The sequence below is a fragment of the Marmota flaviventris genome, chromosome 2, assembly GCF_047511675.1.
Source record: "Marmota flaviventris isolate mMarFla1 chromosome 2, mMarFla1.hap1, whole genome shotgun sequence".
Classification (NCBI taxonomy): domain Eukaryota; kingdom Metazoa; phylum Chordata; class Mammalia; order Rodentia; family Sciuridae; genus Marmota; species Marmota flaviventris.
In genome coordinates, this window is record NC_092499.1 from 164764307 (window position 1) to 164788510 (window position 24204).

Genomic DNA, 24204 nt, shown 5'->3' on the forward strand with positions numbered 1-24204 from the left:
CCCTTGTAATTTATATGAAATTGTTGCTCAGCAAGACAGTCATCTGGAGTACCATTACATTAGAAGGACAAGGGACAGCAGACAGAAAAAAAAGGTAACTGAGGAAGATCTCCTATAAACTGGCAAATAATGCTGATTTGTCAGTCCAAAGGAATAATGCTGGGAAGCTGGGTATGTAGATTAAGTCAGTTCCCTAATTATTCAGGGCTTTGTAACTAGCAGTGATTTGTGCCACCCCATTCAAAACCTGAGCTTCCTTTTTTATGAAAGAAATATAAAATTGTACTTAAGGTAATTATTCTTAATGACACTGGGTGGATACAGACACATACTCCTTGGTCACTGTGTGAACAATCTGTTAGATTTCTCATGCATATTTTCCTTTTACTACTTTAAAAAAACATACTACTACTTAATTTTGTTTTGAAAGTAATATCAGTACCAGGACACAAAGTTACAGACTTTATACCCACTTTGGTCTAATTTACTTTAAACACTAATGTTAAAAAACAAAAACAATGTATGTAGAAAACAATTTAAAATCTAAAAATTATAGGACAGTAAGCCTGTATGGGATCATATGCCTTAGACTCTTCTTACACTTCTGAACATATCCAGCCCAACCCCATATCCATACTTTTGTCATACCTACTCCCTTGCCAGATTCCCCCATTCCAGATCCTATAGAGCTCAATCCTCTTTCTCTTTAGAAAGCCTCCTCACCCCTGCTGACTCACATCATCTTTCCCTTCTTAATTCACCCCACAATCATTCTCTACTGCTGGGATTCTGCAGCTTTCTATCTTCTGGCTTCTGTCCTCCTGTCCGAAGGCCATATCTCCTCAACTCAACAAGGACATAGCCAGGGTTCATTAAATATCTGTCTAATAAAGAACTATCTTCTCCCTAGGTTCCTGTCAGTTAACCTAAGCGCTAATGTGGAAGTTGTATATTCTGGTGGCTTAGCTGCACATATGTTTTATTTGGCCCAGAAGGAGTTTGAAAAACAAATAAATTTCACATTGAAATTTGAACACTGAGATTCTTTTGTGATTCATAAGCATGATGATTGAGTGTTCACACTACTGTGTGAGATGGGCCTTCCTCAAAATTTGTTATGATGCCAGCATATTACTCATCAGATGTGAGAAAAGAATTGATTTGGACATTCAGATTTTCTTGGAAAATGGCAAGAGTGACTGTATAGGAGTGCCATTTTGTGTGACTGGCTGGATCAGAGTGGTCGAGTAGCTGCTGTTGTTTTTGGACAGGGGAGGCACACTCTGGTTTGCATTGGACTCCACCATTCTCTCCTGGCTTAATATACTTCTTACATTACCAGAATGGCTCCTGCAGATACCTAAATTGGCTACCCTTGACCTGAATATTCTAAACAAGCACTCTGGGCATTAAACAGGTGATGAGTAGTCCAAAGAGCCTCAGTTTCCCAGGGACTCTCCTAAAGAAGAAAAATATTTGTTCCAGCTATTCTAACTTTCTTCTTCTTCTTTCCCTTTTTTTTAACCTTCTCTCATTTTCATCCCCTTCCCTTCCATTTTTCTCAACATCTAAATGAAGTTAATTAGAAGAAGATAGGCTCACTAGACTTTGCCAAACCCATCATATAAAGTCTTAATACTCCTTAAATAGCATAACCCATGATTCCTAGAGATAAGTCACAGGTAGACATGGTCAGGAGAGAAAAGGGAAGAAGAGAACGGAGATGCCATTTATTTTAAATACAGATGGATTATCCTTAAGAACTCTTATAATACTGGGTCCTTTGATTACATGCATAGGCCCAAAGTTTGGATTCTTGAAACAGTTTTGAAATGGAAAGAACACTCTGTTTGGATCCATAATAACCAAATTTAGATGGTAAGAATAAATTCAGAAAGCTTTCTATTAGAACTTAAGTTCCTGAGGAAATATCATAAACCTGCCAAACAAACATATAGATATGCTGAAAGCAAGCCAGGGGGCAAAGCCATGGCTCCTTACACAGTTACCTGAGAGTGAAGCACATGAGGGGAGATAGAAAGAAAATGCGAGTTTTCTAGTTGAGGAAGTCACTTTCAAGGTTTACTCTTCCCCTGGGATTGATATGCTAAATACCAATATATTTGAACACTTGCTTGTGGAACACTGTCTTCTAGTACTAAATGTGCTAAATGTACTCAGAGACATTAATCAGAAAATAAATGGTAATTAATTTAGCATCAAGTGGAAAAGAAAACATTGTTTGACACTATGAGCTGTCAAATTTGAATGAAGGAACATATACCAACAATGCTTCACTATCTGTAGTGGCTGGATTTAAATCCACAGAGTCTCTAAAATGTTATTTGGCTATTTATGGCAACCTCCTTTGACCAAAGTAGGAAAGAACTGTCTGGATACACTTTCCCTTTTTGGAAAGCTCCTGTATGTCCTTCAAGATCCAACTCAAATGTCTTCACCCTGACAATTCAATCCTCTTCAATTCCTAGCCTCTCCAGGCATTTGAATGTCCTTCTTCTAGGTGAGCACAACTCTCTCAATTGATTTCACTTTAGAAGTTAGCACATTTGACATGACTTTTAGAAATCTGACCCGTCCCTCTGATATGGCTCAGAATCCACAAGTCTGTAAGTCCTCAAGGCAGGGATCACAGTTCATTCATTTTTAACCTCTTACTTCTTCTGCTCAATGCCTATTATGGAATCACACACATAACAAATACTAAATGAGCATTGGATGAAAGAATGGAGTGAGGATTTGACATTCTTTTCCCTCTTATTTTCTTGTCAGAGGGGGTTATGAAGGTATAAAAGACAAACTAGAGAGGGTCAGAATACGTTGCCAGCTGCCTGATTAACCTGCCTTGATTAATCTCTTACTGGGTACATTTCAAACATTTTAAATGACTTTGCAGTAATTTTCCTTATCATGAATTCTTCTGGGATTTTACTTAGATTTTTGTAACTCTTCTAGGGCAATGCAATTGGTCTTCATGGACTTGGTCTCCTTTACTTTTATGGAAAAGGAGTTCCTGTGGTAAGTTAAATAATTTCATTATATTTTCAACATATTTCTAGCAATTTATAAGGTAAAATTCATGGTAATTCATTAATTTATGGGAATTAGTCTCTATTACCTGGTTCATCAAATTATTATATTTGATAATAGAGAAAAAAAATAATTCAGTAGAATCTTTGCCAAAAAGACGTAGGAGAATAAGCTTGTGACAAAAATAGCAACTTTAATTATATCTTAGAATCATAGATTCTAAATAGCCTTAGAAATATCTGTCTCCTGAGGATTTTATTGATAGAGAAATTTGTCATCTTAGTTTAACATGTCTTTTGAGTGACCTTCTCCTGACATCTAAGGAAACCTACTGACAATGTAGAAAAATACGTAATTTACACTGAAAATGAGATAATTATTTCCTAATAGAATCTAATGTAATAATAAAATAAAATGTATTACATTTCTGATGCTATTTTAATTAGCCCATATGGCACTCTTTTAAAAAGTGGAAGGCAATTGTTACCATGGAGTTATACATATAGCTTTGAGTAATAGAGTGTAATTATCTTGCAGAATTATGCCGAAGCACTTAAATACTTTCAGAAAGCTGCAGAAAAAGGATGGCCCAATGCACAGTTCCAGTTAGGCTTCATGTACTACTGTAGGTACTACAAATACAGCTGCTTTATTTAGAATGACATATGCATTAGCAAGTCTGCTTCTTTTACAACAAAAACCAAATGGTTGGTGTGAGTGGTTTAGAAGGAACAGTCAGGCAGCAATTTGAAGAGGGATTTGAGGAAGACTGAAGAAAAGGCATCAATTTGAGGTTCTTGTGTTAGCCAATGCACATATCCAAAAGTATGAAACTCACGAGAAAAGTTGAAATTGAAGAGAAAGATTTAGGAGGCATCAACAAAATAGGTGTGAGTTAAAAGTATCTGAGACCACAAAGGGAAAAGAGAGTATGGAGAAAAGCACAGTGAGGTCTGGTCAGAAATCCGGTGATCCTCCAAGTCATTTTTAAAGGCTAGGCAGAGGAAGAGAGATCATCAGGAAGAATAAAACAGTATGGTCAGAGGGACAGGGGGAAAAATGATCTAAAAAAAAGCCAAAGAGGCAGAGCTTTCCATAGAGAGTAAATGAATGAGCGGCAATATGGAGAATCTTGGTGAGAATATTAGACTGTTTGGGGTGGAAGCCAGATGACAATGGGTTAGAGTGTGAATGGAAGGTGAGGAAATACATGAATTAAAATGTTCTTATCAAAAGTGCATCTTTAAAGTAAAAGAGAAATGGAATTACAGAACAAAGGGAACGAGAACCAAGAGCAAGTTGTTTTTGCATGAGAGACCTAAACATAATTATAATTGATGAAAAAAGTTTCTGGAAAAGTTAATGATATTAGGATCTGATTGGGCCCATGTCAGTGGACACCTCATTAACCTTGATAGAGAAGTAGGATTTCTCATCCTTGAAGACTGGAAGGAGGGAGGAAAGGATGGTGCAATGTAAATATGGGGCAGGAGGATGGGGAGAGAGGCAAGTGAGGAAGGACAATATGAAGTTTTCCTCAATAATTTCCTAGGTAAAAAATTGTCTTCTGAAAAAAGAGGTAGAGAGGTTGGGGTAGAGTGTTTGTAATAATCTCTCTGGAGGCTGAAAGAGTGGTCAGGACATATACTAAGAGAATTGAACATATCCCCACCAAGTCCTTCATATCAGAGGTGTACCAGAATGCAGCTGACCATATCATAAATGTCAAATATGGTCAAGAGGTCAGCTGACATTTTCCAAAGTAGCTCACAGAAAGGCTCTTTTTGTTGCACTATATTGGGGAGAGCATTGAGGACTTTTCTTGTAGTTCATTCGAAGTCCTCAGGTCAGGATCTGTCATTCCTAAAGCTCCCAGGGAAAGAGTAATAGTAATCCTAATGTATATTAAATCTTTTTATGCTTTCACTCGTTTAATCCTCTCAACACACCAGGTAGTGGTGTGGGGGGCATAGCACATTGTTTATAGATGAACAAACTGAGTTGGACATGTTGTCCAGGACCACACAGTTAGTGGAGCTAGGATTCAAGCAATGTGCCTCCAAAGCTTTTACTTTTAATCACTACATGGCATTGCCTCTAAAGGCCAAGAAATGTTAGAGCTGGGAGGAAGTTTAAGGACCATTTAGGGAAAGCTTTTGCAAGTAAAATGCCAGGTGTGTCTAACTCAAAAAGAGGAGTAATAGGAGAGTCTGGACAAGATTTTCTAATGCTGGGAATCTTCTGATTCATTTGCTTCAGTACCAAATGCCTCTCCTTGCTCCAACCATGAGTTGGGTCAGAGATGGGTTTCCTGGAGCTGGGGATTTCCTTCTCTATGCTCCATGATTGTGGCTGGGTAAGCTACCATGGTATCCTGGCATGGAAAGATGACAGGGATGGTGAGTAGATCATGGTGAAACTCCCGTTCCTTAGAGACCACCACTTGGTCTCCTTCTCATTAATGAGTTATACCATATTGAGGAAATATTTTAATGAGATTAAACTTCTTTTTCTTAGTTTTCTGATAAGTCAAGTTCACTCATTTCTAAATTCTTGCATCTTAAATCAGCTCCCCACCCCCCAAGAGTGGATTTGACTTTTGATTGGCTTTTCCCAGCCTATTTAAGCTAGCAGGTATCACTATGACTATTATAGTCATAGATTATAATGTAAAAAAAAAAAAAAAAAAACAAATAGGGAATATCTCAAAACAGTTTTAATTTTCAGCTGGCTCTGGAGTATGGAAGGATTACAAACTTGCCTTCAAATATTTTTACTTGGCATCCCAGAGCGGGCAGCCCCTTGCCATTTATTATCTTGCTGAGATGTATGCAACAGGAACAGGAGTATTAAGATCCTGCAGAACTGCCGTGGAGGTAAATACTGGTCTGTTTTTCAAGTTCTTATCATTTCGCACACAGGGATACTGGAGAGGGGATACTGTCCTTAAATTGTGGGCGCTTTTTATTTTTATGGGAATTACCTCTTTTCTTCGCATTGACATTGTGAACACTGACATTTGCCAGAGAGAAAAAACAGTGATGTAACTTGGATTGGGAAAGGGAGAAAGAGAAATGATCTCTCCTCTTTTGCATTTGGCTTTTCATCACGTTCAGAGCTCGCCTCAGAATTTAGTTAAGGAGTTCTGTTTCAGCCTTCAATCAAATCACCAGGGTAATTTGGCACTTCTAGTGGGATTGGGAATTGCTACTTGGGAAACGAAAGGCTTGATTTATCCTAGAAAATGTAGCCCATTTTTTCCCAGAAAGCCAGGTCCTTAGGTGTTTGATGATTTGGATGACAATTGAGAAAGTGGATTATTTAAGCCTGAGCCAGTAATGGACTTTTCAAAAGAATGCTTTTAGGACCTATTGCCCTTCATTGATTTATTAAATATGTCTGCTGCAACAGTATAAATACCTCCATGTTGCAATCTGGTCCCTCTGAAACTCATTTCAAAAGCTGCCAGCTAATAATCTATCTTTAGATTTGCTCCTTTGCCAACTTCCTAATGAATTATGTATGGCTAACCTCTTTTGGTTACATAAGGGCTATTCAGCTACATTGACATTTGTCCCTGTAGAGCTTTGCACACCTCCCTCGCAGTTATGTCACCTATACCCTGAGGCACTGTATTCCCTTCATTCTCTCCTTTTCACTTCAGCTGTGGCCTTGTAACTTGCCCAAGCAGAGCAGCAGTACCCACAAAGGCCCTTTAAAGAACAAACAAACAAACAACCCTGAACTCAGTACATTCTTGTCCTGCCAAATAGCCTCCTGCCAGGAAAGTTTATTATGCAAATTTAAAGTAAGCTTGAGGAAGTTTCTCTCAAGACAAAAAAACAAAAACAAAAAACCAACACACACACACACACACACACACTTGTAATTTTTTGTGCCTGTAAAAAGTATTAACTCTTCACTCTAAATAATTTGCAAAAACCATGCATCAGGCTTAAAATTCTTGCCTGATCAGCCAGTGGAAGCTGAACACAAATTTCATTATCATTTTCCTGGGATGAAATATACTGGCTAACTAGTCTGCTTGATTTCTTTTCCCACATACAGCTTTATAAAGGTGTCTGTGAACTAGGCCACTGGGCTGAGAAATTCCTGACAGCTTACTTTGCCTATAAGGATGGTGATATAGATTCTTCTCTTGTTCAGTATGCACTGCTTGCAGAAATGGGGTATGAAGTAGCTCAAAGCAACTCAGCATTCATTTTGGAATCTAGTAAGAAAGATAAGTTAAAATTCTCTAATCATACATATGCATGTATGACTTTACTACAGAGGCATTTTAAGCCTTCTTAATGGAATGTCTTTTTTTTTTTTTCTAGAAAAGGCTAAAATTCTTGAAAAAGAGAAGATGTATCCAATGGCACTTCTTCTATGGAATCGAGCTGCCATTCAAGGTATAAAACCTAGATAAAAATAAGAAAATACCTTCTCCCTGTCCACTATTATTCATCTGATTTGCTTCAGCAATGTTTTTGGGCATGCAGACTATCAAGTAGGTGACATTTGAACTATACTGATGTTAGAGGTCATTTTCAGGAATTTATTTTCTTCATTATTCTCAAAGTCCCTTGGTTTTGCAAACCCTAGGAATTATTTTTTTTTATAGCTCTGTCTCCATGGCACCAGAGCAGTTGTTTGAAACATGATAATTTTACTCAAGAAAACATTTTTCTTAGTCTGGCTTCAGTCACTCATTTGCCGAGTTGTTTACTGGACTAATCAGGGATGTGACCTATGCCTTTGTGAGTTTGTAGGCAAAATTAGTCATGTATCTGAGACTCATTTGATTTCTCTTCTAAAATATCACATTGATGATTACGATAAAACTCAGATATTTACTATAACCATTAACACATTTGAACCAAAAACCAAACAAGCAAACAAAAAAAGCAGAAACGAGTGGGAAAATCCTTTTCCCTTATCTGGAATTCTCATGTCCCTCCCACTTATTGGTTTTCCATGTAGTAAAGAATATAAAATACTATTGGTGGGAAAAGCCTTGACAGGAGGCATTTGCATCACTGTGGCATTTTTTTCCTAAAATTATACTATTAAAACTAGAGCAATATTATAAAGCTGTCACAATTGGCATTTAGATATGGGGAGAACTCTTACAATAGAGAGCAATTTTGCTTCCAATTAAATTTCTTAAAATCCTATCATGCTAAGACCAAATCATCCCTTTTAACAGGAAATGAATAGGATAAAAAATGATTCTCAGCTGATGCTAATATGAGGCAGAGGAAAAAGTCACAGTTGTGCCTTTTCAGATCTAGTTGAGCCAGTAGCACAGCAGCAAGCCATCAGTGCAATTTTAGAGAGAAATTCCCTTTCTTAAAAAGCCTTTGCTTTCTAAAATGCAATAAAGACCTTATTTAGAGTGGGAAAACAACACTAGCAACCTCTCAGCCATGGCAAATCAGTTCAGTTGCAACAAATGCAGGTTTATTCCAAGATAGGAAATGGTGTGAATTGGACCAAGGAAGAGAGATACTGAAAATGAGGGGACATTAATATTAAACAAATTCCCCAGTATAAAAAAGTCAGGCCTCTAAAATGAATTATGTGTCACAGAGAGGTCAGGCATTAAATGTCCCTGAAGATGTGGCTGTGAGTGTCTCACTTGGGGGTTAGGAAATCTAATAATGAAATTTTCCAATTAGTCACTAGTGGTGCTTCTTTTAGCAGTTGTTTCATGTGAAGAGGGCACTGAGCCATCAGGACTCAGTCACCACCTTGTAACTGTGAAACCAAAATAGAAATCCCTCTACTGTCAACAGATCCCCCCAGGAGCCTGTCAGAATCACCACATGCCCCTGGTAGGTCCTGCTCATTAAGGTGGAGCTGAATCCTCTGAGAATCAGTTTGTTCACTGCCTTGCAATCTCAGACTTCTGGGATCCTGCTTGGAGCTTGAAAATGCACAGGAGAGTCTGCACCCTTTGTGGTTATAACAAAGAAGGGCAGTTTGGGACAAAATTAGAGATGGAGTGCATTTCTCTTTAGGCTTCTATGGACCTCCTACCTCTCCAGGCCTTTCTAGGATTCTTTCCTGGTACCATTCCCAAAAGGACTTACTCCCAGTTGCCTATACATTTTGAAGCATATGGCGAGCAAACCCTGATAACTCATGTCTTTGTCACTTTTAAGAAATTTTATAACATTAGCTGGACTCTGAGAGAACTAAAGTTGGCTCTCTTAAAGATATTTACATTTTAATGGGATTATACAAGATTAAACGAAATTTATACCCCCAAAGGAAAATGGGGAGAAATTTTGAAAGGACTCCTGGATCACTTAATGAAACACCTCAGACTATACCATAAAGGCGACTTCCTCTTTTTTCTGAGTAAGCCTAGACTGACTATGCAAAGGATTGCTGCAGCTGAGATGAATGTCAAAGGTGCGTTTTCCCTCATCTTTTTAGTTAATGTTCTTCTGGAGAATAGAAATAAGGACCCCACCCCATTTAGGAGTCATTCCTACCGTGGTCTTCAAAAGACTGAGAGCATTTCTGAAAATGTGGCTCTTTTCTCCTTGACATATTCGTGTTTGTTGGAGAGCAATATCCTAAATTACTTAACCCCTGAGGAAAGCATTTTCTAAAACATTTTCTACCATTTCTACTCATTCGTTCCATGAAAATTTATACCATTCCAGGTTCTGAGATAACTTTAGTTTTGCCTTCATAGAGTTACTGCCCTCATGAGGGAGAAAGAAAATAAACTAGGAAACAAATATGATAACAAAGATATGTATTGTGAAGGATATAAAAGCATGGAGATGGGATAGGTTACTATTGGGGTGGGGGCTGAGGGGTTGTATTAGGAAGGTAGTCAGAGAAAGCCACTAGGTAGGGAAGTGGCCTTGTGCTGAGAATCAAATGACAAAAACGCAGCCATGTGAAGAATTGGAAGAATTTCAGACACACTAGGCAGAGGGACTTGAGGGACCCTGAGGCGGAGGAGTTTTGTTGTGTTTGAATGACTATTAAGGCCAGAAGTCTAGAACTTTCTAGACTCCTAGTGACATTGCAGTGAGGTGAGTCAGGGAGGTAAGAGACATGTTAGGTATGATTCATAGGTCAGGTAAAGAGCTGGATATTATTCCAAGAAGAAAATGAAGCCACTGGGGATTTTAAACAGAAAAATAATGTGACTTAATTTTGCATTTTAAAAAGATCACTCTGTATGGAGAATGGATTGAAATATGGAGACATAAAAATGTTTGAAGTCTATTCTAGTATTCCAGTCTTAAACTAGATGGTGAGGAGATGTCAAGAGATGTGTGTTGTAGAGGTAGAACCAACAGGACTTGCAAATTGGATGATGGAGTTGAGGTAAAAAGAGAAAGTATGAATGATTTCCCTAGATTTTATAGTGTGAACAATGATGATGCTAGTATTACGGGAAGAAAAATTTTAGGAAATCTCTGCAGACATCTTAAGTTTAAGATCCAAGCAATCAGAAGGAATTACATATAAGAGTCTGGGCCCCGGAAAGACATAGATAAAAATTCAGAAATAGCTAATATATAGATGACCAGGGGACTAGATAAGGTCTCTTAGAGAAAGAATTGAGATAAAGGAGAGCGGGTGGGGGAGAGAAAAGAAGAGAGAGAAATAGGAGCAAGTTCTTGACATGCTAATATCTAGAAACTGGGAAGAAGGAGTTGGGCAAGAGTTTGAAAAGGGAAGATCTATGAGGTGGAGAGAAATCAAATGAAGGCCATATCATTGATGCCAAGAAAGGAAAGCTCTTGGGCAGTTGTGTTCTGTGGCTCCAATGCTGCTTGGAGGTCCAGTAAGATGAAGTCAGAGATTTAGTTGCATGGAAGTCACCAACCATCTTGAAAATAGCCCTTCCATTGTGTAAGGGGCAAAGGTCAGATTGAAATGTGTTGAAGAGTACATGGGAGGTGAAGGTCTGGAGATAGTGGGTATAGAACACACTTTTGAAAATGTTGATCATAAAGAGGAGCAGAAAAATGTGGCAGTAGCTAGGAGATACCATGGGTTAAAGAGCATATTTATTTTTATTTCTAGAAGATACCAGAGCATGTTCAAATGGCCAATGCGGTTGATATGGTACAGAGGAAGAAACCAGTGATATAGAAAAGTAGGTCTTCAGGAATGGAGACTAGGAATGGAAGGGGTGGGGTTGAGAGTTGAGCTACCTACAAAAAAAATGAATTTAAAAGGTAAAATTTGTAATATATTGTTTTTTAAGAACACTTATACTATACCATGAATCTTTTCCTACAATGAAGACAACTAGCATCAAGTGATATATTTTTTATTTTATAAACTATATCTAATACTGATTCTGGGGTTCTGAATGTGTGTATGTGTGTGTGTGTGTGTGTGTGTGTGTGAGTGTATGGGTGTGTGTGTGTGTTATTTTCAAGGATCATTAGGTTAACTTACTGGGAATTACACATGAACCATTTGAGTTATGATTGTTATCTTTCTTATGTTTCCACTAGGCAACGCATTCGCTAGAATAAAAATTGGAGATTACCATTACTATGGCTACGGGACTAAGAAAGATTATGAAACAGCAGCCACACATTACAGCATTGCAGCTGACAAATATCAGAGTGCACAAGCCATGTTCAATCTGGCCTATATGTATGAACATGGCTTAGGTATTGCAAAGGTAATTGCATTGATTTGAGCCTAGTAAAGACAGCTGTGTGGGAAGGAAATATTTAAAAATGTTTTGAATTTCATTCATGTCTTCAGTTTAGAGGAAGAAAGGCAAAGACTTAGCATTTGCTGAGTTTCTCCCATGTGCCAACACATATTACTTACTCTACTATGAACTCTGTGAAAATTATATTATTTTCTCCATTTATGCTAAGGACATAATGAATGAATAGGAGAAGTATAGTCTAGGCCAATTTGATTCATAGGTTTCTACTTTTTCCAGCACATACTTTTTCTAGTGGGACCCCTGCCTCTATTTCTTTCCACTTTCAGGCCATTTTCCACTGAAATTTCCACCAACACTCAAACTTTCAGTAACAAAGACAAAGCAGAATGAGATAAGAGCTGAAGACTGAGGTGGCATTAATCCAGAAATGTCTTTTGAAGCACCCACAGTTCCATGATACAGCACTGGGCAGTATAAAAAGTCCCAAGAGAATGGCTTTCCATCTTCTAAGGAAAGACTACATTTGACTTGAAGTATATTCATAAGGAAAGGGAGCTAACATTACATGGTGTTATTGGACAAATCCTTTAGTCAGCAAGTATAATTACTCAGAAGATGGCACTGAGGTTGACAGGGTGAGAAAGGTGTGTTAAATGTCAATAATGATAATAATAGTCAGGTACTGGGTTAGATGTGTTATGTACACTGCCTTTTAAATCACACAGCCACTTGATGAGGTAAGCCCTATAACTGTCCTCACTATATGAATCAGGAAACCACAGTACAGTGGTTAGATCATTTGGCCAACCTAGCAGAGTTCATCAGTGGTGGAGCCAGAATTTCAACCAAATAGGCCTGTATAATCCCAAGTTTTTTGGGCCCTATACTGAATCATTCTTAGCGTTCAAGTATACATTTCTCTTCAGGATTTATACTCCTGGATGCTTTTCTAGAATCATACAATGTGGAGATTATTGGCTTTTTAAATGCTCTTCTTTCTTCCAATTGTGCTAATAATTGAATAGTAGGGAATTTCCTATCTGAGAACTACTAAGACAGTGCACACTGCAGCCAAAGCTTCTGATGCAGGTACTGATTATCCAGCAGAACAGATTCCTGCTGTCTGTTCTCCCCTGCAGCCTACCTTTTGCCTGATCATTTTTCATTGGTTTCAGGATCCAAAGCAATAGAAAAATGTCAAATCCAAATCCAGCCTATTTCCCCTTTACCTAGCAGATTTGAGCTACCTGTGGAAATTTTTGGAGAGAATGGACTGGACCCAATACCCAAATTAGATGATTCTTTAGATGTTATTTAGCCACCCTCCACCCCCCACCTTCTGCCATCCACGTCTGTAAAACAGAACTAATAATACCTGGCCTGCCCCTGGCTTTGAGAATAAAACAAATAAGCCTTTGTGAAAGGGCTTTGTAGTTAAACAGTGTGTGGAATGACTGTTATTTAGATCAGGAGGGAATTTAAGCAATTGCTAAGTAAGTCTTCAATAAGATTAAAGCTTTTATTCATCATTTCCCATTCAAATTATAATAACCTGAGAGAAGCATTGTTTATAGAAAGGATATGAATGACTCCACTCCATGTGTTAAGTTCAAGTTAGCTCTCCCACCCCTTATGCTTCAAAAAGGACTTTGTTTCCCTGAAAGCCACTACCCCACCACAGTGAAGCCATTTCTGCCCTGAGTTCCTGGAGCTGAGATGGGGCATCCTATCAGGACACAGGACCAATGGTACAGGAGAGGACATGCCATTTGCTGGGGCCCAGCTGGCTGACCACAGTGGAGACTTTGGTTTTCCTCCTTGGAGTCACCAAGGACCTCTCTGCTAAGCACTTTCTTCCCAATGTCAAATAGCAGCTATTGAGACAGCCATTTCATACATTCAGGAAAAAATCTTTGAAGTTTCCTTCTGGTCCCTTCTCTATTCTTTTCTGCCAGAGTTCCTGTTAAATTGTGGGTAGTTCATTTTGATCAGGATCACTGAGTTGAGATCTGTTTATTCCTATAGAAAGTGTCTACATTAAAGGGAAAAAAACTTAGCCTCATATTTGAATAAGGAACTTTAGAGTTAGCTAATGAGGAACCATTGCTCTTTATCTTCATTGTTTTCTTTTGTTTAGCAATTAGAAAAATAATCACCGAGTACCCAGGGACAAAGTTTATTAATCTTGCCATCTCACAGTCAAATTAACAAGAAAATTATAATTCTTAAAATAAATATTGCGAAAATTAAAAGCCTCAAACTTTACCAATGAAAGCAAAGTGGTTAGGAGAATAGTCCTTATTATTTGTGATTGTGAAATTAAGCAAAATGCCTAAAAATCCTTATTAGTTAATCCTCTTGTAAATCAGTGAGAAAGATGAATATAATATTACCAGAGTTTCTCTGAGAATCAAAGAAGGTTGGTGGAATCATGTTCTTGTAAACTCAGTATTTAAGATCTCTGAGGAAGAAATGAGAAATAAATCAACACTCAGTAAATCAGTGTAAAAATATGGGTCGCTGGGGCTATAGCTTAGTGGTAGAGTGCTTGCCTAGCACATGTGAGGCACTAGGTTCAATCCTTAGCACCACATAAAAATAAACAAATAAAATAAAGGCATGCTGTCCATCTACAACTACAAAAAAATTTTTAAAAATATGGATCACTGTTGTTCTCATCATTCTTTAGGAAAAGAAGGTGGGACTAGGTAATGCAGGTGAGTTATCCTAATAGCTTCAGAGAGAACCATCAGCTCAGTGAGCTGCTTGACCTAAATGAGGACAAGGACTAATCAAATTATATTTGATTTGGAGTTACTTCAGAAATTGAATCATGAATGAAACCTGTTGTCTATCCCTCCTGACCATTCCTTCTATCTTTACTCTGGTTAGGGTCTGAATTCTGCTCAGGTGGGTTTGTTGCAAAGGTATTTGAGGTCTCCCATTCTAATGTTTTTCTTTTAAATAGAGATGGCTCTGCCCACCAAAGACTTGTTTAGAATCACCGATCCTTACTTAGCATAGTTGTTAGGGATTGACTGCCTAGTCAGAGGCTACCTCTCCCAGCACTCGTTGCATCCACATGACTAGTTCTTAGAAGTGGTATGGAAGTAAAAAAGAAGGATGCCATTAGCGGACTAAGGGAACTAAGAACAATGTGGAGCTTCTTCCTAGACTCTTTCCTCTTCCATTGACTGAATGAAGCAGAAGGTACAAAGGCTCCTGGGAGTTGCAGAACAACATGATGGACAGAGATTGAGTCCCCAGTTACCGTGTGATGAAAATTCAGCAGCACCTAGGAACATCCCATATTGGAATACTGAACGAAAGAAACAAATTAACAAATTTCTGTGGTATTAGGCCATTGAAATTCAGGGTCTGTTATAGATGTTAGCATCACCTTAATTAACACATAATTCATCTAACAGAGCACTACCATGATTTTCTTGATAAAATATAACTCTGGTATTGTAAAACAGCCCCCCCCCAAAAAAAATGCAAACATACAAAAGAATCTTATTGGCTTTCTTTTGCCTAATGAAGTCTAGACTTCTTACCCTAAATTCATAACCTTCCTTGACCTAAACTACCTTGATAATAATGGGTTGATATGTCACCTTTCCCCCTAAATTGTAAGCTACTTATTCTTTTCCCCCAAAGACTTTAAACTGAACTCTTCTGACTCTTGATCATAGTACACTTTATGTGGGACTGGGGGACCATTAAAGATCAGCACACTTTTCAAAGAATAGTTCGATGTCATTATCTCTATGAAGCCTCCAGTGATCCCCCCAATTTAAAAGATACCTACTTCTAAACTGCAATGGAATTGTGTTCTGCTTTTAATTCATTCATTTATTCACTAGAATATTTATGAAGTGCTTGTTTTGTGTTAGGAAGCACTGTGCTTGGTTCTGGGGACAGGAGCAGAATAAGGATATGGCCATAGCTATAGGTAAAGACCAAAATGGTGTGTGTGTTTGTGTATATGAGTGTGGGTTCACCTGAAAAGAATTAGAAGTAAAGTATCATAAACATGTTAAGGAGAGGGCAATTCATTTCATGGGAGGAGGGAATTAGTACTCTCAAGTCCCGTTCTAAAATGTTTTGTAACATGGAGTATGTATGAGAAACACACGATGAACTTTTCTAAAGGGAGGAAAGCATATACGCTTAAAGACAATGACTAGGGCAGGCATGGTGACTGATGCCTGAAATCCCAGAAGCTGGGGAGACTGACACAGGAGGATCCTGAGTTCCAAGTCAGCTTCAGCAACATAGCGGGGCCCTGAGCAATTCAGCAAGACCCTGACTCTAAATAAAATATTAAAAGGGACTGGGGATGTGGCTCAGTGGTTAAGCACCCCTGAGTTTAATCCCCAGTGCAAAAAAAAAAAAAAAAAAAATGACTAGGAAAGCTATCTTAAAGTAAGACAAAAGTTGAAGGGAAATTTTCATTTGGAGATGAATTTCAAATATATATATATATATATATATATATATATATATATATATATATATACACACACACACACACACACATACATATACATATACACTGAGATTTACTAGATAACATATTTAAGGAGTCCTGCAGAGAAAACAAAACCACATCTACTGAATAAATTATAAATAGGTCTGTCAAAAATAAAAGTAATTATGGCATAAAACATTTTAATTTCTCATTTGTCTGCTCTGACCACCTATGGAGCATTACAGCTGAATTCTTAGATACCAGAATAAAATTATCACCTAGAAAGTTAGGTAGTTAAATGTTCCTTCCAGAAATATGGTAGGACAGCTGGGCACAGCGGTGCATGCCTGTAATTCTAGCAGTTCAGGAGGCTGAGGCAGGAGGATCTCAGTTCAAAGCTGGCCTCTGCAACTTGGTGAGGCTCTAACAACTTAGTGAGACTCTGTCTCAAAACAAACAAAAATTTTAAAAAGGGCTGGCAATGTGACTCAGTGGTTGAGAACTCCTGGGTTCAATCCCTGGTTAAAAAAAAAAAAAAGTGAAATGGTCACAACCTCTTGGCACAGTGGTACATGACTGTAATCCCAGGGACTGGGGAGGCTGAAGCAGGGGGATCCCAAGTTTGAGACCAACTTTGGCAAGAAAGGTTAAATCATTTAGCCAAATTCCTTTGACTTCTAAGTGGTGGATCTAGGATTCAAATCTTAATAGTCTGTTTCTCGCCTACTCATTTAAGCACTAGGTAGAGAATAGTAAGTAATTCTTCTCAGAATTAAAAAGGGCTGGAGACATAGCTCAGTGGTAGAGTACCCCTGGGTTTAATCCCCAGTACCATCAAAAAAAAAAAAAAAAAGTCTTAACCATTCATGAAGTAAATGTCTATTAGCTAATAAAATAACCAGAAATATGCAAAAAGTTTGGTGTGTAGCTTTATTTATTATAGGAAAAAACTTACAAAAAACCCAAAATGCTCTGAAGTAGATGACATGTTACATAAATTATTGTACAGTGTTATGTCTTCTATACCTGGTGCTTAAGTGAGCAGGCAAGAAACTGACTATTGGTATTTCAATCCTAGACCCACTACTTAAAAGTCAGAGGAATTTGGGCAAATTCCTTAATCTCTTGACCTCTCTGTGCCTCAATATCTTCATCTTCAAAATGTTACCTGTTCAACTGGTTGTAGGTGTGCATACCTATAATCCCAGCTACTCATGAGGTTGAGGCAGGAGAATTGCAAGATCAAGATCAGCCTTAGCGGTACACTTGTACATTGCTGGTGGGACTGCAAATTGGTGCAGCCAATTTGGAAAGCAGTATGGAGATTTCTTGGAAAGCTGGGAATGGAGCCACCATTTGACCCAGCTATTCCCCTTCTCGGTCTATTCCCTAAAGACCTAAATAGAGCATGCTACAGGGACACTGCTACATCGATGTTCATAGCAGCACAATTCACAATAGCTAGACTGTGGAACCAACCTAGATGCCCTTCAATGGATGAATGGATAAAAAAAATGTGGCATTTATACACAATGGAGTATTACTCTGCATTAAAAAATGACAAAATCATAGAATTTACAGGGAAATGGATGGCATTAGAGCAGATTATGCTAAGTGAAGCTAGCCAATCCCTAAAAAACAAATGCCAAATGTCTTCTTTGATATAAGGAGAGTAACTAAGAACAGAGTAGGGTTGAAGAGCATGAGAAGAAGATTAATATTAAACAGGGATGAGAGGTGGGAGGGAAAGGGAGAGAGAAGGGAAAATGCATGGAAATGGAAGGAGACCCTCAGAGTTATACAAAAGTACATACAAGAGGAAGTGAGGGGAAGGGGAAAAATAATACAAGGGGGACAAACGAATGTCAGTAGAGGGGGCAGAGAGAGAAGAGGGGAGGGGAGGGGAGGGGAGGGGGGATAGTAGAGGATAGGAAAGGCAGCAGAATACAACAGACACTAGTATGGCAATATGTAAATCAATGGATGTGTAACTGATGTGATTCTGCAATCTGTATATGGGGTAAAAATGGGAGCTCATAACCCACTTGAATCAAATTGTGAAATATGATATATCAAGAACTATGTAATGTTTTGAACAGCCAACAATAAAAAATTAAAAAAAAAAAAAAGATCAGCCTTAGCAATTTAGCAAGACCATGACTCAAAATAAGAGTTGGGGGCGGGGGCTGGGGTTGTGGCTCAATAGTAGAGTGCTCGCCTAGCACACGTGAGGCACTGGATTCAAACCTTAGCACCACATAAAAATGAAATAAAGATATCTTGTCCACCTACAACTAAAAAATAAATATCTAAAAAATAAATAAATAAGAGTTTGGATGTAGCTCAGTGTTAGAAGTGTCCCTAGCTCTATCATTGTACCCAGTTCAATCTCTAGTACCCAAAAGAATAAAGAAAGAAAAGGAAAAGAAAATTGCCACCTACCCTATAAAATCACCATGATGATTAAATGACAGTGAAGACCAGCACTCAGTATTAAATATTAGTCATTATTATAGTATTGTATGCAATTACTGAAAATTATTTTATAAAAAATTTTAAAACATGGTATAGTGTTTACAATATTGTTGGGCTACAAAAGCAGAAGACAAAGTATTAGCAGGGCATGGTGGCATACCCTTGTAATCCCAGCAACTTGGGAAGCTGAGGCAGGAGGATCACAAGTTCAAAGCCAGTCTCAGCAAGAGCAAGGCACTAAGCAACTCAGTGAGACCCTGTCTCTAAATAAAAGACAAAATAGGGCTGGGGATGTGGCTCAGTGGTTGAGTGCCACTGAGTTCAATCTCTAGTACCTGCCCCCAAAATTTATGCAGAGTAAAAAAATAATCCTGAAATTAAAAGATGTATATATGAATATGTATGTATGTGTATATATATATATATATATATATATATATATATATATATATATACACACACACATATATATGTGTGTGTGTGTGTGTGTATGTATATATATATACCTATATATATATATACAGGAAACTGTTATGGTATATTCATAATCATCAATTTTTGATAACATACAAAAAGTTGGGCCTAGAGAACCCCTCCATAGTGAAAATGAACAATTTTCATAAACCAGCTTCTTTATTGCTGGAGAATTCTCTATCTTTGAATTTTAAGAAGTTATTTTGAACATTTGAACATTAAGCATACTGATGCACACTTGACATTTTAGTTAGAAACAGGTTATTTAAGAAGAGTCTGAAGATTGGTTTACATAACCTCTTAAATAGCTAAATGTAAAGCAAAATAGATTCAAATATATCACAGACAGGTTAAATCTAAGTGGATCTGATATGCTGTGGACTTCCCATTTACTAGATGCTGGCCACCTTCAAAACACAAATTAAGAGAAGATTTTTTTTTGTTTCAATAACTTGGATTTTTAATAAACAGGGTGAAAGAATGAGAAGTCTTTCCTGCAGTTTAGCAATAAAAAATTATTTTGTCAAAGTTCTAGATTATCCTGAAACAAACAGGAATTTCTTTCTTTGGGAATTTTAAAGAAAGATGTTCACATCCTACTCTAACATGCTGCAAACATTGGGGTCCTCAGTAAGGAGTAAGTTCATCCCACCTTAAGGATACTTCTTGCTTTTTAAAATTTTTATTTTTTTAAGTTGCAGATGGACACAATACCTTTATTTTATTTATTTATATTTATGTGGTGCTGAGGATTGAACCCAGTGCCTCACACATGCCAGGCAAGTACTCTGCCACTGAGCTACAACCTCAGCCCACTTCTTGCTTTTTTATATTATGAAGTGAGTGAGTGAATGGTGATGTTTGTGCCTCAAGAAATAATTTAATAATCATTAATTTAAAAATGAATGCATGATATTTTGACAAAAGCTGCCTTTCCCTGAACCTTGATTTGAGTCAATATGCCTTTCACATGTGGGACTGCCACAGCTGTTTTAATCTGCAGGCTTCTGTCATATGAACACTCACCAAAGATGCTGGAATTAGACACACACATATTAAGAGTTTTTACGACATCTATTTTCTCTGTTGCCAGGAAGATTTGCTCTAAACAATCTCCTGAATTTTAAGTATTTTAAACAAGAACATTCCTCTTTCTCTAACAAATCTATTTACCAGACCTCAAAGCTTTGGAAAATTTTAAGAAGTGATAAGCAGAACACAGCAAAGAGGAGACACTGCTCAAGAAACAGGTTTAGCAAAGGTCCATAGGTACATGACTATTGAAGCCTAGGTGATGGAGCAGGAAAGATAAAAAAAGACATTTGAATGGCAATTTCTGAAGAAGCTTTCCTCTTCTTCCCTTTCTTTTGAAAATAATCCATGGGCACCCAAGCACAACACAATTCTGGGACACAGCCAGGATACTTCAACCTTTAAAAGAAACGCTTCTTACCTTTTCATTACTGTTTGAGCAAACAAAGCAAACAAAATAAACCACAGTAGTTAGAAAATTTAAAAAAATATGTATCCGCTATGCCATAATTTAATGAAAAAAAAGTCCCTGAAAATACAGTAGTATATCATGTGAGGAATCAAATGCCAACTTGAAGGCCAAAAGTATTTACTCATTTATTCAGTAAGTATTATTGAAGCCCTGCTATGTAGTAGATACTTTATTAAGCACTGGGAATTAGGGATGAACAGGTCTTTCAAGGACCTGGAAATAGACAAATAAATAAATAAATTCTATAATTTCAGGTATAATAAGTACTATGACAATAATTACATATAATTAATGATTATTACTTATTATCTATATTTGTATTTGTTTTAGGGAAATGTACTCTTAGTATCTAGTGTTCTCTGTCCCTCTCATTGGAATCACACGTAGGGGTATCCAAGAAAGCATTTGGAGATTGTGCAAGTTTTCTACAGCTGCTGTAACAAATTATCACTAATTTAATGGTTTAACACAACACACATTTATTATCTCATGGATTTTATAGGTCAAAAGTCCAGGCAGCTTGATTGGGTCCTCTACTTATGGTCTCATGTGACTAAAATCAAAGGCTATGTTTTTTCCTGGAGGCTGTGGGGAAGAATTTGCCTTCAAGTTCATTCAGGTAGTTGGCTGATCTAGTCTCCTTGAAGTTGTATGACAGAAGTCCCAACGTCCTTGCTGGCTGCTTGAATTCCTTCTCATTCTGCTCAATGTGGCCTTTTCTAGAAATGGCAAGTTGAGACCTTATTTCTTGTGCCACATCTCTGAATTTCTTCTACTATCAGTACTTCTATAACTCTGTTTAAAGGTTTATGCAATGAACCAGTATTACAGGATTACACTCCTGTAATCCCAGTGGCTCAGGAGGCTGGAACAGGAGGATCACAAGTTCAAGGACAGCCTTAGCAATTTAGTGAGGCCTTAAGCAACTTGGCGAGACCCTGTCTCAAAATAAAATATATATATAAAAAAAGGACTAGGGATGTGGCTCAGTGGTTAATTACCCCTGGGTTCAATCCCTGATACCAAAAATAAAATAAATAAATAAATTAAAAAGATTTATACAATGACATAGGGTCCACCTAAGTAATCCAGGATACTCTATTTTAGGGTCTGTAACCTTAATTGCATTTGCAAATTCCACTTAGTCATATTGAATAACATGATTTATTCACAGGCTTTAGGGATGAGATCATGGATATCTTTGTGGGTGCAATCTGCCTACCAAATATAAATTATATTTCTAAGAATGGTTTCTGTCTATTCATTGTTTAAGAATCTGTACCTAATGAGGATGGGCTGTTCTTCTGTTTCTAGGACATTCACTTGGCCAGGAGATTATATGACATGGCTGCTCAGACAAGTCCAGATGCTCACATACCTGTGTTCTTTGCCCTCATGAAACTGGAAACTATGCATTTGCTCCGAGATATCCTGTTTTTTAATGTAAGTTTGTCTCAAATAGGTCCTGAATTTCTAAATGCAAACTCCAGTGAGCAACTCTTAGGGACAAAGTGCTAAGGCTCATGGAAAGAGTATTTTTTTGGACTAGAATTTCTTTGATAAGTAGAATTCAAAGTCTTATACTTACCCTGCCAAGCAATTCTGCTGTTATATTGAATATGTGTTGACACTGCATAGTACAACCAATGTATTCACTTGGCAGATATTCTTTCCAGCATATACTATGTTCAAAGCCTTAAGCAAAGTAACATGTGCTATATATACTTGTTCAAAACATAGCTCTTGCCATCAAAATCTGAGACTGGTAAGCAGATGGCAGGTGGCAAGTGGTACCACAAAGAACTATAATTGCAAAAAGTAGAAATGAAATTTTATAAATCTTAGAGATTATTCAAAGGTGTTAGTTAAGTCCCATGTGAGAGTCATAGCCAGCAAAGATCATATCTTCCAAGACTTAAGGAAGCAGGGGAACAGATGCAGGGGGCAGGGTGATGGTGGTAGGTTTGGGAGGACATGATGGTTCTGAGTGAAGTGGGAGCTGTGGTTTGTTTTGACTAAATGTTTCTTGCCAGCAGTTTACTTTGAGATGGAAATGGATGAAATTGGACAACGTGCTTGGACCATACTGGGATTTATTTGTGATTGGTTTAATTGTTGTCATGCTGATCTTCTTGATTAAAAACTGGCATAGGTAGGATCTGGATCATAGGAAAACCTGCTCATGGTTTCACGCCAAGCTATCCTCACTAAATAAAGAATTTCATCATACAAATCAAGAGCCTGCTGATTTCCCACACAGACCTGTGATGGAAAGTGGACAAGGCCTGAGACCCATCCTAGAGAAACAACTTCAGACTTCCTGTTTAGTTGAGGGGACCACGTGGGGGAATGCTGGGGACTGGTCACAGCCTAAGACCTTGCTACAAACTTGACATCTTGGTGATCTAGTCCTGAGTTAGGAATAAAGAGCACCATCTTCATGGTGATTGTAATAAAAGTGGTTTCCTCACAAAGTTATCCTCTCCTTTCAAGATGGATTTCTTGGCTCCTACAGACATACTGAGGTGAGGAGAAGGGGGAGTTCAGGGAAGACTGGAATACAGGTAACCCAGAAGATAATAAGGACGATGATTTCAAATTGCAGCCCTAACAAGCAGCAGCACTTCTCATGGCATGTTGTGCATGGAAAGAAAGGAGTGTGGCTGACCTGACCCCTCACCAAGGGGCTTTCTACCAAAGTTACCTTAGTTGTTGGGTGATGAACAAAGCCACTTGGTGGTCTATATAGCACCATACCTCCTCCCCACTCCTCAGTGGAACCCTGTTCTCCCTGGAGAAACCCTCCTGGAGCCCCCACATAGGAAGATGACACCAGCCTCCTGGGAAAGAAACTAGAAAGTCTAGATTCTCTGGCTCTTCTAATAGGCAAAACAGGGGCCCAGGGCTAGGGAGTGGTTCATGCGTAAGTAGAGAGAATACAAGAGGCCCATGACTTATGTCCAGGGCCAGGATTGAACTCCAGCTCCACACCTCTCTAGCTATTTGCCCTCCCATGTCTCCACTTTCTGATCTGCAAAATGGGAAGAATAATACCTTAGAAAGCTAGTATGAGTGTTAAATGAATTAATGTATACAAAGTGAGCAAAACAGGGCCTTGCACCTAGAATAACTTCCATAAGTGGTAGCTTTGAATATGCTTTAAAAACTCAGGGCAAATCAGTTAGAATTCAGAAAAGAGCTGAACTGATAATCTGTGTAGCTTCTGTACTTTTCCATTAGTCCTCCAGCCAAAATACTGGGTGCTTTGGTAGGAAGAGACTCTGCTTAACTACTTGAAAATCCAACTTAGAAACAAAAAGTTAATTTTTAAAAAATGATGTGAGGAACAATACAAGATGGTGAGAGAACCTGGAATAACCTGGAGGAATGTTCAGGCTTTGAAAGCAGGGAGGGATTAAGATATTTAAGTTCATTAAAAGGTCCATTTCTGTGCCTCTTCTCTGGTGCCACCAACGGTAGTTGTTCCTACCACCATGGGGGAAGTTTCAAGATGACTGACACAGGAGAAGAATCTCCTGTCATATTTCCTGGTTA

The 24204-nt window shown here is 38.0% G+C and overlaps 1 protein-coding gene and 1 non-coding gene across 2 annotated transcripts in view; both read left to right on the plus strand.

Moving 5' to 3' along the window:
- Positions 1–22805, plus strand: part of Sel1l2 (SEL1L2 adaptor subunit of SYVN1 ubiquitin ligase) — a 49934-nt gene extending 27129 nt beyond the window's left edge. Inside the window, exons 10-17 of the mRNA XM_027921145.3 lie at positions 2974–3036; positions 3586–3673; positions 5776–5924; positions 7117–7282; positions 7389–7463; positions 11553–11725; positions 21964–22092; positions 22686–22805. Of these exons, the coding sequence (XP_027776946.2) occupies positions 2974–3036; positions 3586–3673; positions 5776–5924; positions 7117–7282; positions 7389–7463; positions 11553–11725; positions 21964–22092; positions 22686–22805 (963 nt within the window). The remainder of the gene's footprint in view (positions 1–2973; positions 3037–3585; positions 3674–5775; positions 5925–7116; positions 7283–7388; positions 7464–11552; positions 11726–21963; positions 22093–22685) is intronic.
- LOC114081045 (small nucleolar RNA U13) lies at positions 1042–1145 on the plus strand. Its single transcript, XR_003580704.2, has one exon. It is a non-coding gene; the product is annotated as a small nucleolar RNA U13 (small nucleolar RNA).
- Positions 22806–24204: the final 1399 nt, after the last annotated feature.